The sequence below is a fragment of the Lepidochelys olivacea genome (assembly GCF_965140295.1).
Source record: "Lepidochelys olivacea isolate rLepOli2 genome assembly, chromosome: 9".
Taxonomy (NCBI): Eukaryota; Metazoa; Chordata; order Testudines; family Cheloniidae; genus Lepidochelys; species Lepidochelys olivacea.
In genome coordinates this window covers 47,919,125-47,942,133 of record NC_140419.1, presented here as the reverse complement: position 1 = coordinate 47,942,133, position 23,009 = coordinate 47,919,125, and the positions used below count along the sequence as shown (strand labels likewise).

Sequence of the window (23,009 nt, the reverse complement as noted above, 5' to 3'; positions counted from 1 at the left end):
GCACTGCAGCGAAGCAGTTTGTACTGCTGGAGTTCCACCTGGGGCATTGCCAGGGTTCTGCCATTTGAAGTTCACAGTGGTGGAAGTATTGCCAATATGAATACAGTGCTGCAGTCAGAAATCTCACAAGTCCCAACTGGTATAAACAAAACATTACTCTAAGAAAGCTCCCTCTAACTGATGTTTCCTGACACTTGCAAGAACTTGCTATGAGGAAGCTTACGCTACTGGAGTCCTAGCTGACAAAAACAGCACAGATGTCAGGATACTATTAATTTTGTTTGAAATTGGTCTTTAATGCATGTACTTGGAAATGCCCAGTAGAAGTAAGTTAAACAAAAGAATTATTCATAAGGCAGGCAGGTATTCTTACGTTTGCATGACTGCTTGAATGATCAAATCCAAGATAGGCTATAATTGTGTGCCTGAGAGAGTGTAGAACTAAATGTAGGGAGAAACTACAACATACAGCAGCAGATAAGCACTGCAAAGTTTTCCTGCTTGCTTAAAGTTTGACTAAATCATCCCGTTTTTTAAACTGATCATTCCTTCCCAGACCCAAAAGACTCTGCACTTCAAACTCCTTCTCCAGAAACCACACCAGATCCAAACAGGCCCCTTTAGTGATATCACATAATCCAGCCAATCTTCTATTTATCTTCTGGGCTCAGCCAGCTGCTCTCGTCAAATTGTTCATATTCTGAGACTTCTTTGTGTTACTGGTGCCCCACAAGGCACTGCTCACCTCTGTCCCAGGAAACACTGGGGTGCATGACATTTGAAAAGAGCAGTATACCAAATCAGCAGAGAGTTCCCTTGTAGCAGAGGATCTGGTAGGTCTATAGTGTCTTCTTTTGGAGTCTAAGAGAGGGAGCTGGAGAGCAGAGAAAGGAAAGGGGCAGTACTCTTCCATACTCATCTGAATCTAGCTAAAATGATTGTTGCTAAAATGTGGAAATGTACAGGGCAAAATCTGTACCTGGTTGGCTTGAAAAAAATCCAGGGCATTATTACTAAGGAGAAATGAATTCATTTGCTCAAAGACAAATTGCTAGGGTCTCCTTATTTTGATCTGGTAAAAGAAAATTCCCAGCTGGCTAACAGAAATTTGCTGGATTTGAATATACTTGAGTGAACACTTAGGACAAAATGCTCTGATGCAGGTGACCTACACATAGTGTAAGACCAGGGCAAGATGGGGAAAGTGGCTTTATAGTTTTCAAGAAGAGAATTTATCAGCTATCCATAGGGCACATGCCTTTCTGAGAATCTCAAGACAGCTGAACTAGACTCAGGATCACAAAGCTGAAATCATACAGCTATCTTTATCTTCATAACTTTTGCCTCTACCTGCTCTTCACACACATGCAGATTTTACAACTTTGTGCTCTGTTGTATACACTATACATTCTTTGCACTTTGTAAATGACAACTCTGAATGTATTTGGGATGCTAGTTTTAAACCTTGTCATCTGATCCTTCAAATAAATTTAAACTATTTGTATGTTTTGTTTAAATAGATTCAGCTCCAGTTCAGGGAAAGGGTAGAACTTATGTTTTCCAAACCTGTTTACCAATCCCCTGCAAATGCCAAGTTAAAAATAAAACGCTGTCATCTTGACTACACAATTTGGTTGTTGGATTTTTTGCAAATAATTCAAGGTCAGATAATAGCACTCACAGAAGTTGCTTGTAAGCTCTCTCCTGGTAGGTCTGGTTGGAGACGTAGGTTACGTATACCGAGAAGTGATTAACTGTGTGCTGGTAGACAATGTCGCACACATCTGATATCACAATGTTTTCTTCCACCCGTTGCTCAAGGTCCAAGAGGAAACTAGATGAGAAACCCAGAATTCATATTAATCATGACCTGTAATTAAAGTCTCGGACCCAAACCATTTGGAGGGGAAACCAATTAGTACCACTGCAGACTCTTTAAAAGTGGTTAAGTCTTCACCCAGCCAGCTCCTCTCTCCCTCCAGCACAGAAGTCATCTGAGCTACACTGACAAGACACTGTTCCCAACTCAGCAGAGCCAAAAGGCTCATCGCAGTTGTCTTACCGTTCACTGACAGCCATGACATCCAGGACGTTGGAGAAGAGGATGTGAGCCTCGGATGGATGTAAGATCTTTTTCAGACGTTCATTCTCCATGAAGTGAGACACCAGCAGATTCAGACTCTTGTAGTATGAGGCTTCAGAAGTGACCAGTTCAAACATGGCCTTGAGGAAAATCCCAAAAAAGAAACACCAACAACATAATAATAGGTTGAGAGTTCATACCATTCATTGTGCACTCTACCTGTAAAGAGACACTCTGAAAGCTCATAGGATTGCTTAGTGATAATGAAAGCATTCATACTGCATGCTACTGACACAGTCCTGTACGGTTAACCATCCATTCCTGAATCAGTCAGTTTGGCTCCAAAATGCAATGAAAGCTCAAATTGTACAACAGTAGCATCCCCTTATGTACTATATATGATTATGGCTAGGAAAGTGACTCTGAAATGGTATCTTGGTATGGCACACAACTTCTGCCTCTTCTTCTGAGTCCTGCATGATTAATTTACTGACAAAACAAAGCTGTACTGCTGTGTACACTGCATTGCAGAGCCAACCTACTGTACCATAGTTGTAGAAAAGCAATATAGCATCAAAAACAAATTACTCACCTATAACTGGAGTTCCTTAAGAATATACAGATCCACACTCTTAGAATATGCCTGTGCGTACCATACGAGCCTGAAATCCTCTAGACCAGTGGTTCTCAGACAGGGGTACGCGTACCCTGGGGGTACACAGAGGTCTTCTAGGGCTACAATATTTATATTCCAATTGATTTATTTTATAATATGGTAAAAATTAGAAATTAAGCAATTTTTCAGTACTAATATGCTGTGACACTTGTATTTTTATGTCTAATTTTGTAAGCAAGGAGTTTTTAATGGAGGTGAAACTTGAGGTATCTAAGACAAAGCAGACTCCTGAAAGGGGTACAGTAGTCATGAAAGGTTGAGAGCCACTGGACTAGAAAGCTTTGATTGTTTGGGGGGAGGGGGAGGGAAAGACCCTGCCTCAAGCCATGGAACACTCCATGCAAGACTATATAATGAGGCAGAGCTCTGGCACACTTTCAGTTCCTTCCACTTCCTCACAGTCTTACAAACTCTGAAGATGGAGAATGGGAAACGATACTGATGATCTACTTGATGAACTCAAGTTACGGGTCAATAACTTTTCTCTTTTTACTAGGTTCAATACAGATCCCCTCTTGGGAGACTGGCAAGCAATGAGGACCTCCAAGGAGGTGGTACTGAAGAAGGTATCTGCTAAACAATGACTGCAGAATTGCTCTTCAAATAAGGCCCCATGGGTCTAGAACCCAGTCCTGTAGAGCTACCAGGCAGCTGACAGCTCCAGGCCATCATTCAGCTGCTGCTGTAACCAATCTGCACTCCACTTCCCATGACCCACTGTGGACACACACTCTGGGAAGCTTCGCCTCAAGGGTTTGACAAACAGCAGCCCCATGGCTCCTGATTGAGTTTATATAGGGTGGGGAGCCAATGTGCATTCCAGGAAGTATTCAGGCAACAGCCCAGATCTTCTGTAGCTACCATGACCATTCCTGCTCCTTGCCCTTGAATTCCTGACTTGACCTCTGCTTGATTTGAGCTTCTCCTCTTGACTTGAACCATGAAACCTCATTCGGACTCTGGCCCTTGGTATGGACCCTGGCCTGGACCCGATTACGAACTTCTCTGCTACTCTCAGCCCAATTACTACAGCTCAAAACAGAGAACCAAGCTCTGTGCAGGCAGTCCACACAGCTCCATGAAGAAAACATGGCACTGCGGGCCAAGCTGGCACAGCACTCTGCAGGCAACCAGATGCTACAAGAGCAGGTGGCCCAGCTGCAGGATGAAAACGCCACACGATGGACATGCACTGTGGCTGTATCCGGACCCAGTCTCCCTCCCAGAACTTTTCAATGGGGACTGCAAAAATTCAGGGGGTTGTTTACCAATACTGCTGCTGTTTCTGCTCCGCCCCCAGTCCTAAGCAAATGACCAAGTGAAAGTAGGACTCATTATTTGTCTTCTGACGTGAGATGCATTGGCTTGGGCCTCACCCCTACTCAAATGAGCGAGCCCAATGCTATCAAACTGGGATGCCTTCCTCCAAGAAATTTCCACCATATTTGACAATCCCCACCAGGCCCACTTGGCAGAGGTGGCCCTCTGCAAACTTCAGCAGGGGCAGGGTCTGGCCTCTTCCTGTCCCCCAATGGCCTCCAAATGAACCTCCAGAAAGTGGAGGCAGAACTAACCTTGGTGCCCTCCAAAAACTTCAAGGAGCTACAACGCTTCCAGGGGTTCACTAACTTTTATAGGTGCTTTATCTCTGGGGTTTCAGGCCAAACAGCTCCATTGACAGCACTTCTCTGCAAGGACACCACCTTCACTTGGTCTCCGGAGGCCCAACAAGCATTCAACCTGCTAAAGACAACCTCTACCAGTGCCCCAATCCTGGTCCATCCCGACCCAGCACACCCTTTGTTGTTGCGACCGATGCCTCCAATGTGGCAATTAGGGCCACTCTCTCCCAAAGACATAGTCCCCAACAGCACCTCCACCCTTGAGCCTACTATTCATGGAAGCTAACTGTGGTCGAACAGAACTACGGAATTCTGGATAAAGAGCTTCTAGCCATCAAATCAGCCTTTTGAAGAATGGCACCACTATCTGGAGGGTGCACCATACCCAGTAAAGGAATACATAGATCATAAAATATTGGAGCAACTCTGCTGAGTCAGAGTGTTGAACTAGAGGCAGCTTCGCTGGGTCCTGTTCTTCACACACTTCAATTTCACCCTCACATACCACCCAGGAGCCCAGAACGAGACAGCTGATGCCTTGTCCCAAAAAGTGGAGCATCTCACGAGCCAAGAGCCTCCCCACGTGAAGTCCCTGTGCATTCGTAAGCCCCAGAACTTCCTGGATGCCACAATTCCCCAAGATCTCACGTCACTGATCTGCTCAGCTACAGGGAAGGAGCCTCAAGAAAATCTCTCCTGTTCAGCTGACAAAGATTTTCTAGCCAGTTCTAAACTCTCCCACATAACTTTTTTGACTTTTCCTGAAAAAAACCGTCTCTAAAAGTCATGGAAGAGCGACCCAAGCTACTAATTGCAAAGACTTGACACCTGTGTGATTGTATCTGATTCTGTTGCAGCAGATGATCCAGATGGGGTGGCAGAAGCAAGGACTGGCTCTTTTACCAGATCCAGAGGATCCAAATACCAAACTGTCTGGCCCACTTCAGGCCTATCAGCAGAACTGAGTCAAAAAGTTCCAGCATGTTACTTTTCAGATGCCTGCTTGACCATTTTTGGGTTTACTGGCCTCTGAACCAATCCCCAGGAGCAGTAGACCAAGTAGGTTTGCAGATGGAAGGCTGCACATCCTCGCACAAGACAGATTTGCTTTCGCAGCTCACAGGAACAGTTCTGGTAGTTGGGAGTGTGTGTCCCTTTCACATACATCTTGACTTCATACCTGCAGTGCTCGCCATAAGCAGCTTTTCAGATGCTTCGTGTTGGGACTTAAGCGATGGTGAGCCTTACAATTAAGAGATTGGACTGAGACTCAGGAGATCTGGAATCTATTTGCAACTTCATCACTCTTCTTTTGTGCTAATTCACTTGAGCAATTCACTTAACGTCTATGTGGCTTGTTTCCCCATCTGCAAACTAGGGAAAACACCACTACCTCTGCGGGGTGTTGCAACAATTAACTCATTGCCTATTAGGTGTTCAAATACTACAGTGATAGGGAACCCTTCAGATGTCTATTGTAGTTTAGTGCTGTAAGTTTACTCAGTCATGTACAAGAAGTGAGCTGTGCCAAACAAATAACTGGGACCCACAATAGAATTATTCAGGTTGAGGGCTGTGCCTTTGCTGGAGCCTTCTCTGAATGAGGCAAACCTCCATAAGGATTCATACGGGTATATGTTAGGAATTTCCCTCTGAGTCACTTCTTTGAAGTCAAACCTGTCTTCTGAATTCCTGAAACAACAAAATACCAATTCCACTGTTGTAGACCCCAAATCCAATTCTAGACCATGATGGAGCTGGGACCAGGAAAAGAGGAATGGCAGACGCAGCTTAGTGCATGATGTGGCTCCCTCCTCTCTTCTGGAAAGCACTAACCAGGCACCTAGTAGATCAGTGGTCTCAAACATCCATCCCATTTGATGTATGTATGTGGCCTTCATGGAATATTTGATAGCTCAAAAATATATATTTTTTTAAAGAAAAAAGATTCTATCCTCAGAGTTGCAAAGATAACCATAGAAAATTTAAAGCCAAATGTAAACTGATGCAGTGTTATCTTCCTGAGTCTGCAGACAGCCAGAAACAATGGCTTAGAAGTATGGACTACACTACCCTATCAATCTCATGGGATGTTAACTAATGATGACACTTTAAATGAGGCATTAACTATGTCATTGCTGATCATTTTAGCAAATGGGATGAGACAGGGAGTGAAAGTGAAGACCATGAGGAAGTTAGGAGTTGCTAAAGGGAAAGAAATGCAAAAGGAAAAAAGTAAGTAATCCTAAAGGTTAAGCTTATTTTCCCACTGCGTAAAGCCTAAATGAGACAATAAGGTATTTAACAAACAATAACTGGAAGATTAGTTAGTAAATAAATCACATTCTAGCCCTAATTTCTGAGCACATCTCTATCTGATATTGGTGAAAGTTACACTGTGGATTTAGAGTAGCTCTAAATTTATACTCATCAAACAGGCAATAAATAACAACCAAATTTGGTCACCTCCACCGAATAAGAGTGACTCCCCTGTAACAGATCGGGAAGAAGAAAGGTTAGCTCAGTATTTGAGCTTTCCAGACAACAATTTTGCTTTGTAGCAACATTTGAGGTTTTTAATTTTTTCGTTCCACACTGAAATAAAAACAAAATCTTTTGGAAGTGTTTACAAACATGGAATTGGGGTGGGGTGGGGTGGGGTGGGGGGGCGAGGGAGAGAGAGAGGGACAGACTCTCACACTCTTTAAGAGCAGAGTTTTTTATTCCAGATCACTCGGAAACAAGCAGAGCAGGGACTTGAAACTGGTCTCACACTCCTAGGCTGGTGCCCTTTTCTGGAGGGACTCGCCACCAGCACAGGGGGCCCCCTGCCATAGGCACAGACTCTGTGGGTGCTCCAGGGCCGGAGCACCCACCGGCAGCCAAGCTCCATGCCCTGCCCCAGCTCACCTCACCTCCGCCTCCTCCCCTGAGTGCGCCATGTCCCCACTTCTACTCCCAGGGCTTGCCACCACAAAACAGCTATTTCGCGATGTAACAAGCTGTGGGAGGGAGGGGAGAGGACTGGGAACGCGGCACACACAAGGGAGGAAGCAGAGAAGAGGTGGGGCTGGAGTTGGGGCGGGGCCTTTGGGGCAGGGGCGGGGCAGGAGTGGAGACAGGGCGGGGCCAGGGACATTGGACGGGGGAGTCGAGCACCCCCTGGCACCAGCAGATGTCTGCGCCTATGCCCCCCGCCCGCAATCACCGCTCCTGCCCCACACAGGGCAAAGGGCAGCCCCATCCCCCACCCCCAGTGAGGCTACAGTGAAGGGCAGCAGCAGCAGGGAAGAAGGGGCACATGTGATGGCAGGGAGGCGAGGGTGCTTCCTGGACTTGAGGGGCCCTAGGATCACATGCAGTGACAGTGGTGCAAGGTGAGTGTGCTGCCAGGGGAGAAATGGGGGCCCCTCCCCCAGAGCTTGCTGCTGCCAGTGGGGAGAGGGCTGGGGGGAGTCCTTCTCTCTGGCCCCAGCCCCGGGGCAGCCTGCCTGCACCCCAAACGCCTCATCCCCAGCCCCACCACACCTCTGAGCCCCTCCCTCATCCCCAGCCAAAGCCCTCATCCCCCTGCACCCTAACCCTCTGCCCCAGCCCTGAGCCCCCTCCTGCATCATGAACCCCTCATCCCTGGGTCACCCCACAGCCCTCACCCCTGCACTCTAACCCTCTGCCTGAGCCACTCCCACACCCCAAGTCCCTCATCACTGGCCCCACCCCAGAGCTCTCACATTTTTCCATTATTTTTAGAAATATATATCGGCTTACAAGGCAGGTGCGTGTGTGGGGGGGTGGGACTTGGACCTGTTCTGAGCATCACTAAAAATCATACAAACCTGCCGCCCCTGGTACTACTAATACACTCAAGTAATTTAAATTTATGGTCACTTGTTCCAAGCCCTCCCCCATTACATTCACATTCTGTCACTTCCTCCAGGGCAGTTCACTGTGAGAACCTGAGTAATGTCTCTTTTGGCTTGTTCTTCTATTTTTTGCATCATTAAAATATCTTCCATAGAGTTGAGTTCAAGAATGCCCTTGATGATTCATGATTTGCTGTGCTTAATGCTCAACAGATGTCTGGATAATTAAAGCTACCCATGGGTGATTTAGTCATTTCTGATCATTATTCCAATAGCATGTTACTTTTTCTGATTGCCTCATGACCCCTGTAGTCTACAACACATGTCCATCACGATTTCTTTTGTTTTTCCCATTCCTATGTTTCAGCCCATGTTATCTTATAGTCACACCTCCTGTTATTATTTTATATTTTTCTGCTCTTGTATTCACTTCTGATCCTTAATCTCACCTCACCCTTCTTTCCTCTTTATGTCTTGCCTATCCAGGGTCATAGCTGTATTAATATTCTAATCAGTAACTCACTCCTTCCACCATATTTTGGTAGTGTGAACAAGGTCATAATTGGTTTCATGAAGTACTACTTCCTACTTTTCCTACCTATTAACCAAATTTCTTACATTCTGTATTTTTAAAAAGAGTGAATTCTATTGCTCCTTTTATTGGTCATTGCTAACTCCATCATATCTTTTAATCAAGCCTTCTCTGCTTAAAGTGTTAGCTGGGTGAACAAAACGTCTTACCCCATCTGTCCTATTTTAAAACCTACCTAAATCAACCCTGCTAGCTTTGAATGAAGACAGCTGATACCCCATACACTCAAACAAAAACCATTGTCTAGTCTTCACTCGCTGCAAAAGACATTCCAGTGTTATAAGTAACGCTATGTTTTAGTCACGGGTATTTTTAGTAAAAGTCATGGACAGGTCACTGGCAGTAAACAAAAATTCATGGCCCATGACCTATCCATGACTTGTACTATATACCCCTGACTAAAACTTGGACTGGGGGGCCGCGGGTGCTCTGGGGGTGTGGGCTGGGGGAGGGGGCACCGCAGGTGCTGGGGGGGGAGGGCAGCAGCGGTGTACGGCCCAGGATCCCCACTGGTGCTGGGGGTGAGGGTTGGCAGGACTGGCAGGCTCCCTACTTGGCTCTGTGCAGGTTCCCGGAAGCAGCCAGCATGTCTCTGCAGCTCCTACGGGGAGGGAAGGCCAGGGGGGGCTCTGCACGCTGCCACTGCCATGAGCACCGGCTCACAGTTCCCATTGGCCGGGAAGAGCCCCTTTGCCCCTCTGCCTAGGAGCTGCAGGGACATGCCGACTGCTTCCAGGGATCCCCCAAGGTAAGCACTGCCCCACACCCCAGCCTTGAGCACTTTCCCACACCCAAACTACTGTTGCTGGGGGGGAGGAGGGGAGGGATGTGGTGGCCTGAGACTGCCTCAGCAGTAGCTGATGCGGCTGGCCCAGGGGCTGCCTGAGCTCCATGACAGACATGCAGCCTTACTTATAAGATAGTTCTGAGGGAATTCTGCGTCACTGCGCACATGCAGAATCCATGTCCTCCACAGATTTTTTTTCTTCACAGAAAATACAGTGAGGTGCTACAGTTATGCCTTTCTCCCACCAGGGGCTGCTGTGGCACCAAAACAGAGGGAGCCGGCTCACTGGCAGTAGCAGTCAGCAGTGGATAGGGAGGAAGAGAGACTGCACTCTTCACAACACCCTGCCCTGAGGCCAGGTGAGGAGGCGGCACAGGATATGGGTGGGAGGGCAGACAGACAGAGCTGGGCTCATGGGACTGCTGGGGGATGACACATAGACTGGGACTGAGAAGGGCTAGTGAGAGGGAATAGACTGTGGTGGGGGCTGAATGGGAGTAGGGGTGCAGGGCCACATTGGGTTAGTGGGGTGGGGCTGCCAGGGACACATGCGGGGGGAGAGTGGTGAAGGAACACATGGGAATGGAGGGAAAGTGGGGGCAAGTGGGGGTGCAGGGACACAAGGGACCAGGGGCAGATATGCCTGACCGAATGGGAGAGGCTGGGGTCAGCCAGCATCTGTATGGGGGAGGTTCCCCAACTCTTGAACAATCCCCTCCACCCCCTAAAAAACCTGTTCCATACTTCCATAAGGAATCTATTTGTCAAAAAACATTTCCTGAATCTTTTTTGTTGTCTGTATTGTTATGGACATTCTTGTTGACAGGTATTTTGAAATAAATTACCAAAATAATTGAAAATGGCATGATTATATTGTGTTATTTTGACAAATAAAATACACAGAATTCTGCAGAATTTTAAAATATTGTGTGCAGAATTTTAAATTTTTTGGCGTAGAATTCCCCCAGGAGTAAGTGCTGCTGAAGGGGTGTCTGTACACCATCCTGGCTGAAGCATGAAGGAGTTAAATCCCTTCACTGACCTGAATGGAAAAAGTATCCCAGAGAGGCTGCCTGAGGTGCAAAGCCTTTAGATAGTAGCTTATAACAGTGTCCCCTTGGGCTGCTGAAAGGTGGTGCCAACTGCTATGTCTCAGGAGCAGGGAAGCCATAATAAACGTTTTCACTCATGTGTGCACCACTGTGACAGCCCTGAGTGTACAGTCAACAACCCACTCAACACATTATTTGACACAGCCATATAAATTAACAGTACAAAAACAATGTCCAGAGATAGCCTAGTCTGTGCAGTTAAAGTGCTCGTGCATCCTTATTGACCCAATTTTGCGTACTGCAATTGTCATTCTGTTTTAAAGTAAGGACAGAATCAAAGAATCAACACTGCGAAATAAGGAAACTCCACTGGGACTGGTGACCAACCATTTAATTCCTTTTATTCCAATTCATTTTTAATTATATTAAACAAAGTAATTCTTCCTAGGAATAATAGAAAGTATGATTCCTGCCTCTGACAACAGAAGAGGATCATCTGGCATGGAGGGAGGCCAAAGAGGGTACTATTATTAGTACTTCATTACTCCTTTACCTCCTTGTAAATCAGTAGTAGTAGTAATGAGAAGCTATGTTCTCGATTGTTGCTATTGAAGTTGCCAGCAGCAAGATTCTCTTCTGGTGATTGGGGTAGGGTACAGGCAGGCCTTAAATTCTCAGAGATTATTTCCAGGAGTTTCCCATAACCCTAAGCCATGTTCGGGGCTATGGGCTTCAGCCCCATAAGGGTCAGGGGGCGCCAGGGCTTCCGCCTCCACAAGAGGTGCCGGGACTCTGGCTGAATTTAAGCCCTAGGTACAGGACTTCCTCATGCTCTTTGGAAAGTGAAGTTCATTAGCATTACATATGGGGGTATTTAATAGACCACAATTTGTCACTGGCTGTGGTGGAACTTCCTTATTTTTGAATGTTGATATTTTGACTTAAGTGACTCTAGTCACACTGACTTTAAGGAAAAATCCAACAGATAAACTCTTTATTCCCTCTCATGCCTTCCATTACCTCCTGCAGTTTGATCTCATCTGGCTGAAGGATATTCAGGACACCGCTGCTCCTGATCTCTGGAAGATCCTGCCACAAGTTAAACCTGGAGGTGGAGTTCCTGAGCAAGCTGATTTGGGGAGGAGTCCTGCTTTCTGCAGTATTTGTGGGTTCTGCCTCTAATGGCGTCTCCTCACTGGCTGAGCACTCCTCGGGGTCTGTCTGTGCATCTTGCAGTCGTCTGGTTTCAATCTCCCGAAGTGTAGATTTATCTCGATATTCCTGATACAAGAGCCCTAGAAGCCAACATAATGGTTAGAGAGCTATTATTGAACAATATAGGGAAAAGAATATGGATTTATTTTGGCGTGAATATTTTACTTCAGTTCATCGAAGCAAAGAGGTAGAAAGCATCCATTCCAGAGTGAAAGAAAAAGCCAAATGTTGATTTCCCAGCCTCAACCAAAAGCGGAAAGAATAAAATTACAAGACTGTGGAAGTACATGCAGAATCCGATGAATCCATTATCAGTTTCTATATGTGAAAATGGAACTGTCTCATTTCTCAGTGGCGTCTTTAGAAAGGTCTGTAAGAAAAGGCTTTTCCCTTATCTTTGTATGATGCTACTATACTATTAAGGATCTACATATCTGCTAGGGAGATGGCATTATATAAATCTGTTTTACTTTAACCCCTGTTAAAGTCAAGGGAGCATCTTCCATTGTCTTCAATGGGGACAGGATCAGGTCCTTAGAGAGGAAGGGTAATCAGGTCATTAAAGTACTAGATCTGGGGTAGGCAACCTATGGCACGCGTGCCAAAGGCAGCACGTGAGCTGATTTTCAGTGGCACTCACACTGCTGGGGTCCTGGCCACCAGTCCTGCGGTCTCTGCATTTTAATTTACTTTTAAATGAAGCTTCTTAAACATTTTAAAAACCTTATTTACTTTACATACAATAATAGTTTAGTCATATATTAAAGACTTATAGAAAGAGACCTTCTAAAAAAGTTAAAATGTATTGCTGGCACATGAAACCTTAAATTAGAGTGAATAAATGAAGACTCGGCACACTACTTCTGAAAGGTTGCCGACCCAGATAGACCAGGGCTCAGGAGACCTGGGTTCTGTTCCTGGCTTTGCCGCTAACTTCCTGGGTGAATTTGAGCATATCACTTAATCTCTCTGCACCTCTGTTCTCTGTAATACTTCAAAGAGATGTAAGAGGATAAATTATTTAATGTTCATGAGATGCTTGAATATGTCAGTGACAAGTGTCAGCCATAGAAAAATAGATAAAACTTTAAGGGAAAACTGCAACCATTTTGTTCAGTCCAGCAGTCTTAAAGGCCACCTCACTATATTTAAACTACTAAATGATTGACAACAATATGTAATTACAATTAATATTTCTGATCTTACAGCTAGGGAAAACTCTTCAGATGACAGTGGTAGACTTATTCATTTAATTCAATGAATCTGGTAATCTGCTCTCTCATCCTCAATGTTATGTTTAAATACAGAAAAGTGGGTTGGGGTTTAGTGTTAGGAACAGAGAACTGGGAGTCAGGGTTCCTGAGTTTTATTCTTAGCTCTACCAACCATTGGATTTTGCTCTATGACAAGTTATGAGATTTCTAGTGCCAGGTGGAATATCTATCAGAACAGGAAGCTCTTAATGGGGGAAACCAAAATAAATATCCCCCAACTGAATGAAATGAAATAAAATCAGTTATATTTAAAACTGTTCAAAGCCCTAAATAATATCTAAATGTATTGGTCTTGTCATTTATATATTTTGAGAGCATTCACTCTTAAGTTCCCATTGATTTTCCCAAAATTCCTTCAGAATCTGGGGCAGAGGGAGTTCCACTGAATTAGGCAAAACTTCCTTCTGATTTTCAGGGTCCTACCCCTAACAAAAGAAAACTACAAAACAATCTTGTACTTTGGAAGTTTTAAGATCTAGTATTTCTCATAAGGCTGCTGTTAGTTGTCCCATGTTGCCCTTTCCAGTCATCCGGTGGAACCAGAAAACCAATTCCTTGGATCTAGAATATGAATTACTAGATTTGACAACACAGGAGTGCCAATTAGTCTTCCGTTAGTCATTCACTCCATTTATTTAATATAAATTGCATTCTTTTAATTTATCTCCCTTGGTTTGGTTTATACTTGAATAGGACATCTGCTAGGAGAGCAATACAGCAGTGCACAGACAATCCAGGAGTTTATGGAGAGTGTTGGGGACAACTTCCTAGTGCAGCTACTGGAGGAACCAAACAGGGTTCCGTTCTCCTCTTGACCGGCTGCTTACAAACAGGGAAGAATTACTAGGGGAAGCAGAAATGGATGGCAACCTGGGCAGCAGTGACCATGAGATGGTTGAGTTCAGGATCCTCACAAAAGGAAGAAAGGAGAGTAGCAAAATACGGACCCTGTACTTCAGAAAAGCAGACTTTAACTCCCTTAGGGAACTGATGGACAGGATCCCCTGGGAGGCTAATATGATGGGGAAAGGAGTCCAGGAAAGTTGGCTGTATTTTAAAGAAATCTTATTGAAGGTGCAGGAACAAACCATCCCGATGTGCAGAAAGAATAGCAAATATGGCAGGCGACCAGCTTGGCTTAACAGTGAAATCTTCGGTGCGCTTAAACACAAAAAGGAAGCTTACAAGAAGTGGAAACTTGGTCAGATGACTAGGGAGGAGTATAAAAATATTGCTTTGGCATGCAGGGCTGTAATCAGGAAGGCCAAAACACAACTGGAGTTGCAGCTAGCAAGGGATGACAGGTAACAAGAAAAAGAAGGGTTTCTACAGGTATGTTAGCAACAAGAAAAAGGTCAGGGGAAGTGTGGGACCCTTAATGAATGGGGGAGGCAACCTGGTGACAGATGATGTGGAAAAAGCTGAAGTACTCAATGCTTTTTTTGCTTGGGTCTTCACAGACAAGGTCAGCTCCCACACTGCTATCCTGGACAATACAGTATGGGGAGGTGGTGAGCAGACCTCAGGTGGTGAAAGAACAGGTTAACGACTATTTAGAAAAGCTGGACATACACAAGTTCATGGGTCCAGATCTAATGCATCCGAGGGTACTGACGGAATTGGCTGATGTGATTGCAGAGCCATTGGCCATTATCTCTGAAAACGCATGGCAATCAGGGGAGGTCCCGGATGATTGGAAAAAGGCAAATATATTGCCCATCTTTTTAAGAGGGAAGGAGGAGAACCTGGGGAACTATAGACCAGTCAGCCTCACCTCAGTCCCTGGAAAAAACTGTGGAACAGGTCCTCAAGGAAACCATTTTGAAGCACTTGGAGGAGAGGAAGGTGATCAGGAAAAGTCAACATGGATTCACCAAGAGCAAGTCATGCCTGACCAAGTCATGCTGATTGCCTTCTATGATGAGATAACTGGCTCTGTGAATATGGGGAAAGCGGTGGACGTGATATATCTTGACTTTAGCAAAGCTTTTGATACGGTCTCCCACAGTATTCTTACCAGCAAGTTTAAAAAATATGGACTGGATTAATGGACTATAAGGTGGATAGAAAGCTAGCTAGATTGTTGGGCTCAACTGGTAATGATCAACGGCTTGATGTTTAGTTGGCAGCTGGTATCAAGTGCAGTGCCCCAGGGTTCAGTCCTGGGGCCAGTTTTGTTCAAAGTCTTCATTAATGATCTGGACGATGGGATAGACTGCACCCTCAGCAAGTTTGTGGATGACACTGAGCTGGGGGGAGAGGTAGATACACTGGAGGGAAGGGATAGGGTCCAGAGTGATCTAGACAAATTGGAGGATTGGGCCAAAAGAAATCTGATGAGGTTCAGCAAGGACAAGTGCAGAGTTCTGCACTTAGGAAGGAAGAATACCATGCACCGCTACAGGCTGGGGACCGACTGTCAAAGCAGCAGTTCTGCAGAAAAGGACCTGGGGATTACAGTGGACAAGAAGCTGGATATGAGTCAGCAGTGTGCCCTTGTTGCCAAGAAGGCTAACAGCATATCGGGCTGCATTAGTAGGAGCATTGCCAGCAGACTGAGGGAAGTGATTATTCCCTATTCTCTATTCGGCACTGGTGAGGCCACATCTGGAGTACTGCATCCAGTTTTGGGCCCCCCACTACAGAAAGGATGTGGACAAATTGGAGAGAGTCCAGCGGAGGGAAACAAAAATGATCAGGGGGCTGGGGCACATGACTTACGAGGAGAGGCTGAGGGAACTGGGCTTGTTTAGTCTGCAGAAGGGAAGAGTGAGGGGGGATTTGATAGCAGCCTTCAACTACCTGATGGGGGGTTCCAAAGAGGATGGAGCTTGGCTGTTCTCAGTGGTGGAAAATGACAGAACAAGGAGAAATGATCTCAAGTTGCAGGGGGGAGGTCTAGGTTGAATATTTGGAAACACTATTTCACTAGGAGGGTGGTGAAGCACTGGAATGGGTTACCTAGTGAAGTGGGAGAATCTCCATCCTTAGAGGTTTTTAAGGCCCGGCTTGACAAAGCCCTGGCTGAGATGATTTAGTTGGGGCTGGTCCTGCTTTGAGCAGGGGGTTGGACTAGATGACCTCCTGAGGTCCCTTCCAACCCTAATCTTCTATGATTCTAAGTGTTGTGATTGTTAAATGAACAACAATGCTGGTGTCAGCCATTGCATAAATACTTTATTTTGCTTTACTCAATAAGGGTTAAAATCTATCTGGCAAAATGTATAAATGATATTGTATCTCATAAACAGTTTTCCTATATAACAATGTGAGAGACAGGTCAGGAGTTTGTGTACCAGGTATTTCAATTTTTTTTGAAACTCAGTACCAATTAATGTTGAACCTATATTTCTAGACAGAGTTATGATGGGAAAACGTGTACATAAACACATACACTCACAGAATGTGGTAATTCTTGTAAACTGTTCTTTCTGGAAAGATATTCAAAACTGGATTAAAATAGCAATAGGATTAGCTGTACCTTGGAAACCGTACACATTTCTGTTAGCTTCCTACACTGTAAATGAAGAAAAGAGACTTTCCTTGAAGTTTATCACGATGCTACTTACATAATTCCTCATAGTCTACTATTGCTTATATGGTTTCATACATGTTATCTGTTAATCGTCAATAGTGTGCTCAGTCCTGTACATAACACAGGGCATGAATTGGGATGTACAGAACATTTAAAGCTTGTGAAGGGAACTCTCCTGAATCAGCATTGACCTTAGTGAGACTTCTCATGTACTTAAACTTAAGCACGTGCTTAAATGCTCTGCTGCACTGGGGCCCAGAGTGTTCACTGGTTTAGAGGATCAAGCCTTAGGAGAGCAGGGAAGGCTGGGAAATGCAGTCCCCGGGGCATGCTGGGGAATAAGGGGACTATATAAAAAAGACTACCTTTTCCACAGTAGAGGAGACATGTGGAAGGAAGGAAGTTGCGCTGATGGGTCTTGTCCTGAAAGTTATAGGCAAATAACCCCACTTTGTTTTCGTTTTGTGGAATTGTGGTTTATTCTCTTTGTAAACATTTAGAGGCAGATCCCTTTAATAAGGATCTGTTGGGCAGATTCTTTTCTTCTGTTTTTGGAGAACATGAAATAAAACTCTAGTCAATGAAATTCTTGTTTTGTTAATATGTTCCCTATCTGATCCACCTTTCCTTTGATCTGCCAAAGATGGAAGACAACATCCCTTTCCCAAGGAGCCTTCAGCCCAAAAGTGTCAGCTTAGGTAGGGTTGGAGAGAGAAACACATTTTAAAGAAGGATTTGAAGGTAGAGGGAAGCCTACCTAGTGGGTGTTCCAGACATAGAGAAAGTATGAAAGCATGAAGATGATAGTGGGAGAAGGACAGAAAGGAGGATGAGTAGGAAGATCTTTGGGCAGAGCAAAGACAGCAAAAAACCAAATACTAAAATATGAAAACAGAGATATAGGCTGTGAAGGACTTGGGAAGGGTGTTGGTGATAAGGATGGGAAGCATGAATTCTATATGGAAGGTGAGGGGAGTTAATGTGACTAGAGCAGCATGTGAAAATGATTTTATCTGCAATATTTTGGGACAGACTGAAGAGAATCAAAGTGAGAATCAGGAAACTTAAGCAGGAGGCTATGGTGGTTAAATCAGGATATGATCATGGCCTGGAGAGGCATTTTAGACCTCCTGAAAGGTAGGAATTGATTTTTTTAAGATGTTGAAGAGAGAGAAACTATGATCTGGGATTGGCCTGAATATGGGGACAGAGGAGGAGTCAAAGAGTCAAAGGAGTCACTGAAGATATGTGTACCTCTTATTACAAAAGTTTTATTGGGCAATGGCTGTCTAGGTATTAGCTGGTTTTAACAATGCAAATCTTAGAGTATGGAAGTATGGAATTGTTGTCACATTGATTTAAATGGCTGAAGTAGTGGTTTGCATCGTATACTATTCATAGGTTTTATATATTCCCATTTTGAACCTCTCTCTGCTATTATTTTACTTCATTTTGTCCATTTGTATTAAAAACTGAAAACTGTATGTGATCATGGAATTAGACTGTATCATAATGCATACACACAAGGGGGACGAATTAAGGGTGCATGGACAACCTTCATCCTGGGATTTCTAACTTATGAGTGTTCGATTTTGCAATCTGAACTTACTTAACACAGGTTTTTAATATTTTGTATGTAACAGTATATATAGTCTAGTGTTTCCTGAAGGCATTTGGAATGAATTCTGGTTCATTGCAACCACCTGGAATAGATTCCAAGTTTCACTTGCAGAGGTCTGCTTGGCCCTAATTTTAAAACCTGCCCTGGACCCAAGGCAGAGCTGAGCACAGACAATCTGAACCTGACCGGAGAGTGTTGAGTTGTTTTCAGAACCAGCCTGACCCAAACCCAACACTTCCTCCCGAACCTGTGTCAGCACCACCACCTTGTCCTTGGGGCTTGGCCTGGGGGAACTTCCTGCTCACCACGCCCCATGCTGGCTATCCATCTGCAGCCACCTCCTGCCCAGTGCGTCGGCCTGGTGATAGCTGCGTGTCCCACTACTGCCAGCCTCCACAGCTTCACTGAGCTGTGTGTGCTGCCAAGTAAGAGGCACTGTAATCGAATGTTAAACCGTATTGTACTGCTCAGCCACTAGATGGCGCTGTGTGTAACATACCCTATTTTAACAAACCTCAGCCATACCTGGCAGAACATTAAGACACTTATGATTAGAGCCCTGCATGGATACAGGAACGTGTATCCGCATCTGATCTGCGATCCGCAAAAATTGTCTGAAGGTATCTGCATCCATGGATATGGATATCTGTAGATATCCACGGATTTGCAGGGCTCTAAACAGCACTGTGCAGCAGTGACCAGTGGAGCCGGAACGGAGGGTGGGGAAACGGGGAGCCTCGTCCATCCACTTTTCACAGGGGCAGACCCCTCCCCCTTACCCTCTTCTTCCTTCCCAAGCCCCCACTCCCTCTCCTCCCCGGCCAGGCCAGCATGGAGCCTAGCCGGGGAGCCCAGACAGCTCTGGGGAACCACAGCGGACCCTCCACCTGCCCGTGGTGCATGGTGGGGGCGAGGGGGCTGAGAGCAGCCCTCAGCCATGTCCCTGCCTGGCTGAGGGAAGGTGGAGGTTCAGCAACTTTGAACTCTGAACTTTGAACGTGTGGCTCTCAGGCTGGGGGGGGCATGTGCCTCAGAGCCTCAACCCGGCCACGGTAAGAGCCGGGTGGGCAGCTGTGAGGAACCATGGTGCAGTCCCTCTGCCTGTCCTGGGCGGGAGGTCTGGGGGGCAGGGACACGAACCGGGGGCTTTTTGAGCCCCCCGCCCAGGGCAGGTGGAGGGTCCACCGCAGGTCCCCACAGCTGCCCTCTCAGCTCTTATCATGGCTAGGCTGCGGCTCCGAGGCACCCCCACCCCCGGCTGGAGCCTGGTGAGGGAGAGACGCATTGGCAGCTGTCGGAAGCCTAGGTCCCTCCACCTGCTCTGGTGAGTCTGTGCTACAGCTCCAGAGCCCTGCACAGATACAAAATTTGTATCTGCATCTGAGCTGCTATCCACAAAAATGGTCCATGGATATAAAGCAGATACCTCAGGATTTGCAGGGCTCTACTTATGATGAACACATCTGGTATGTATAAGCAAGCTCTATGACCAGTCCATATCGGGTACAGAAGAATGTGACATGTTGACAGGAGTAAACTAAGAATAGAGACAGAAGGAACAGCAATAAAGGACGCAGGATCTCATCGCCATGCCATTCTTCAGTGCCCCAGAGAATTTCAACTTTGAAAAACCTTCACAACGAACAGACTGGAAGCAGTGTTTTGCAAGATTTCAAATTGCAAACTCCTCAAAGAAACTGAAGATGTATAGGTATCTTTTTAAATTTATGCTATGGGGAAGTGAGGAAACCATATCTTTAAATCTTTTGACTTTACTGAAGACAGTCACAAATGATTATGAAAGGGTTCTGGCTATATTTGATGCATACTTTATATCCCAGAAAAATGTGGTTTATGAAAGAGGATGTTTTCACCACAGAATTCAAGAACCAAGGGAAAATGTTGACCGTTTTATAAGAACTCTGCAAATGTTGGCTGAAAACTGTAATTTTGGAAATGAAAAACATGAAAATACCAAATACAGGCTGGTTATTGGGTTAACAGATAAAAATCTTTCACAGCAGCTACAACTCAAGAGAGATTTAACCCTAAGCACAGCTATACAGATGGCAAAGCAGTCAAAATTAGTCAAACAGTACAAAAGACAGGAGCACACTGAAAAATCTGAAACTAGCTTAGAAACTATAAACAGACATTTGAGTGTTAAGTTATTATCATAAAACCGCTGAGGCAAGGAGAGAGAACTCTGAGGCTAAGAGGGACAAATTCCAGCCTACACACACAAGGTGTGAAAAAAGTCATATACCAAGAGATGATGCATGTCCAGCTAGAGGTACACCATGTAATAAATGCATGAAATGTGCAAATTTTGCATGTGTTTGCTTCACCAAAGCAGTCAGGGAGTTGACTCATATTCCAGAGAATCAAGACCCATTTTTTCCAAGCTCTATTTCTTGTATTCACATAGAGCCTGTCTGGAGAGTGAAATTGAATATTCATAGCAAGACAATTCACTTAGGAATTGACTTCACCAGTCATCTCAGAAGGGACTCACAATCACCTTTAACCCCTTCCAGAGCTGAAGTCACTTGACATGCATCTGGGTATCCATGGAGGTATTCTTAATTGCATGAACCAGTTCATCACAGAAATAGTTTACAAAGACAAAACCTTTGCATTCAAGTGGATGTGATCAAAGGACCACAGACCAACACCTTTCTCAGCCACAGTGTGGCAGCCATGATGGATTTAATGAGAAAGGTAGATGAACTCAATGGAATATTTGGTGATATTGAGCTTTAGAAAGGCGATCCAAATAAATTTGAGACAACGCTGAACCATATAGTGTACATATCCCTTGCAGGATTCTCATCCATTACTTCATAAAGTGGAAAACGAGTTAGAGAGAATGGCATAATTAAGAAAAGTGCTTAGCCAACAGCATGGTGTGCCACAATGGTACCAGTAATAAAGAAAAATGGAAAAATATGAATGTGTGGATCTTAAAGGACTTAATGAAGCAGTCCCAACATTGCATGACTTCCTCCCAAAAGTGAAAGGAGGTACAGTATTCTCAAAAAGAAAAGGAGTACTTGTGGCACCTTAGAGACTAACCAATTTATTTGCTCAAATAAATTGGTTAGTCTCTAAGGTGCCACAAGTACTCCTTTTCTTTTTGCGAATACAGGCTAACACGGCTGTTACTCTGAAAGTATTCTCAAAGCAGATTCTGCCAAATTAGCCAAAGAAAGTGCTAAACTGACTACATTTATCACATCCTTTGGGAGATTTTGTTTTCAAAGATTATCTTTTGGAATTACCAGTGCACCTGAAATTTTCCAAAGAAAGATGGCAGAACTGTTAACGAACACAAATGGAGTTGTAGGTTTCATGGATGATATTCCGATATATGGATCTTCAATGGAAGAATACTGTACAACAAAACCCTCAATGAAGTCCTAAACCTAAGCAGTTAGTCTAGACTGAAGATAAACAAGGAAAAGTGCATTTTCTGCATGCCCCAAATAAAGTTTCTGGGACAGACAAACAAAAATGGAATCAATCCTAGCCCTGAGAAAGTGAAAGCAATTCAAGAATTGAATGCACCAATGAATGTACCAGAACTGAGATGTACACCAAGGATGATAAATTATCTTGGTCAATACCTACAAGACCTTTCTACAGTGACAAAACCACTGAATGAATTGTTAAAGTCCAACACATCTTGCCTGTGGGGGCCAAATCAAAAAACTGTCTTCAAAAAGGTTAAAAATTATCTCAACAGCTCCAGTTCTCAATTACTATGATGTCCACAAACCCACAGTGATAACAGATCATAAACTGCTTGTAACCCGCATCAATGGAAAAGACCCTGATCAAACACCTCTGAGATGCCAATGTCTATTGCTAAGATTAATGTAATTTAACTCAATTGCTAGATATATTCCTGGGAAAAATCTGGTAGCAGCAGACGTTCTGTCACAGAGCCCAGCATTGCACTTCACTACTTGAGAGTTTGAAGATGACGTAAAGGCATATGTGGATATTGTGGACACATTCAAACCAGTGTGAGAAAAGAGACTATTCCTGCTACAGAAAGCAACCTCGACAGACATGCAACTTCAGGAAGTTTCTAAGTTACATTGGAGCAGCTGGACCAAGTATCTAAAGGATACTAAGGAAGTGACAAAAGACTTCAGCAAGTCAAATGGACTCATGATTAAAGGCAACTTCATCGTCATTCCTAACGAAATGAGAGGAGACATTCTAAACCTCAAAGAACATCAAGAATTAATTGAATGCCATGAACAGGCTAACAAGTCAGTGTGGTGGCCAGGCATCAGCACAGACATAAAGAATAAAGTATCTGCATGTGAACACTGTAGAACTAATAGACAAACAAAACACAAAGAACCTTGAATATAAACACCTCTACCAAACAGACCTTGGAAGAGACTAGCTGCAGATTTATTCAAAGTCAGAGGACATCATTACCTAGTCATCATGGCCTGTGTTTTCAGGTATACAAAAATAATGAACTTCAAAGACAGTATGACCGTGTAAATACTGTAAATGGTAAGAATGTAGAACAGGGGTCAGCAACCTTTCAGAAGTGGTGTGCCGAGTCTTCATTTATTAACTCTAATTTAAGGTTTCGCATGCCAGAATACATTTTAATATTTTTAGACGGCCTCTTTCTATAAGTCTTTAATATATAACTAAACTATT

General features: G+C 44.5%; 1 protein-coding gene across 6 annotated transcripts in view; it reads right to left on the bottom strand.

Moving 5' to 3' along the window:
* NGEF (neuronal guanine nucleotide exchange factor) overlaps nt 1–23,009 on the bottom strand; it is a 106,742-nt gene that overhangs the window by 20,349 nt on the left and 63,384 nt on the right. For all 6 annotated transcript variants that reach the window (XM_084638341.1, XM_084638342.1, XM_084638339.1 and 3 more), the window contains 3 exons: nt 11,696–11,970; nt 2,063–2,223; nt 1,682–1,834 (listed from right to left, as the gene is read on the bottom strand). In XM_084638341.1, coding sequence (XP_084494467.1) covers nt 1,682–1,834; nt 2,063–2,223; nt 11,696–11,970 — 589 coding nt within the window. The remainder of the gene's footprint in view (nt 1–1,681; nt 1,835–2,062; nt 2,224–11,695; nt 11,971–23,009) is intronic.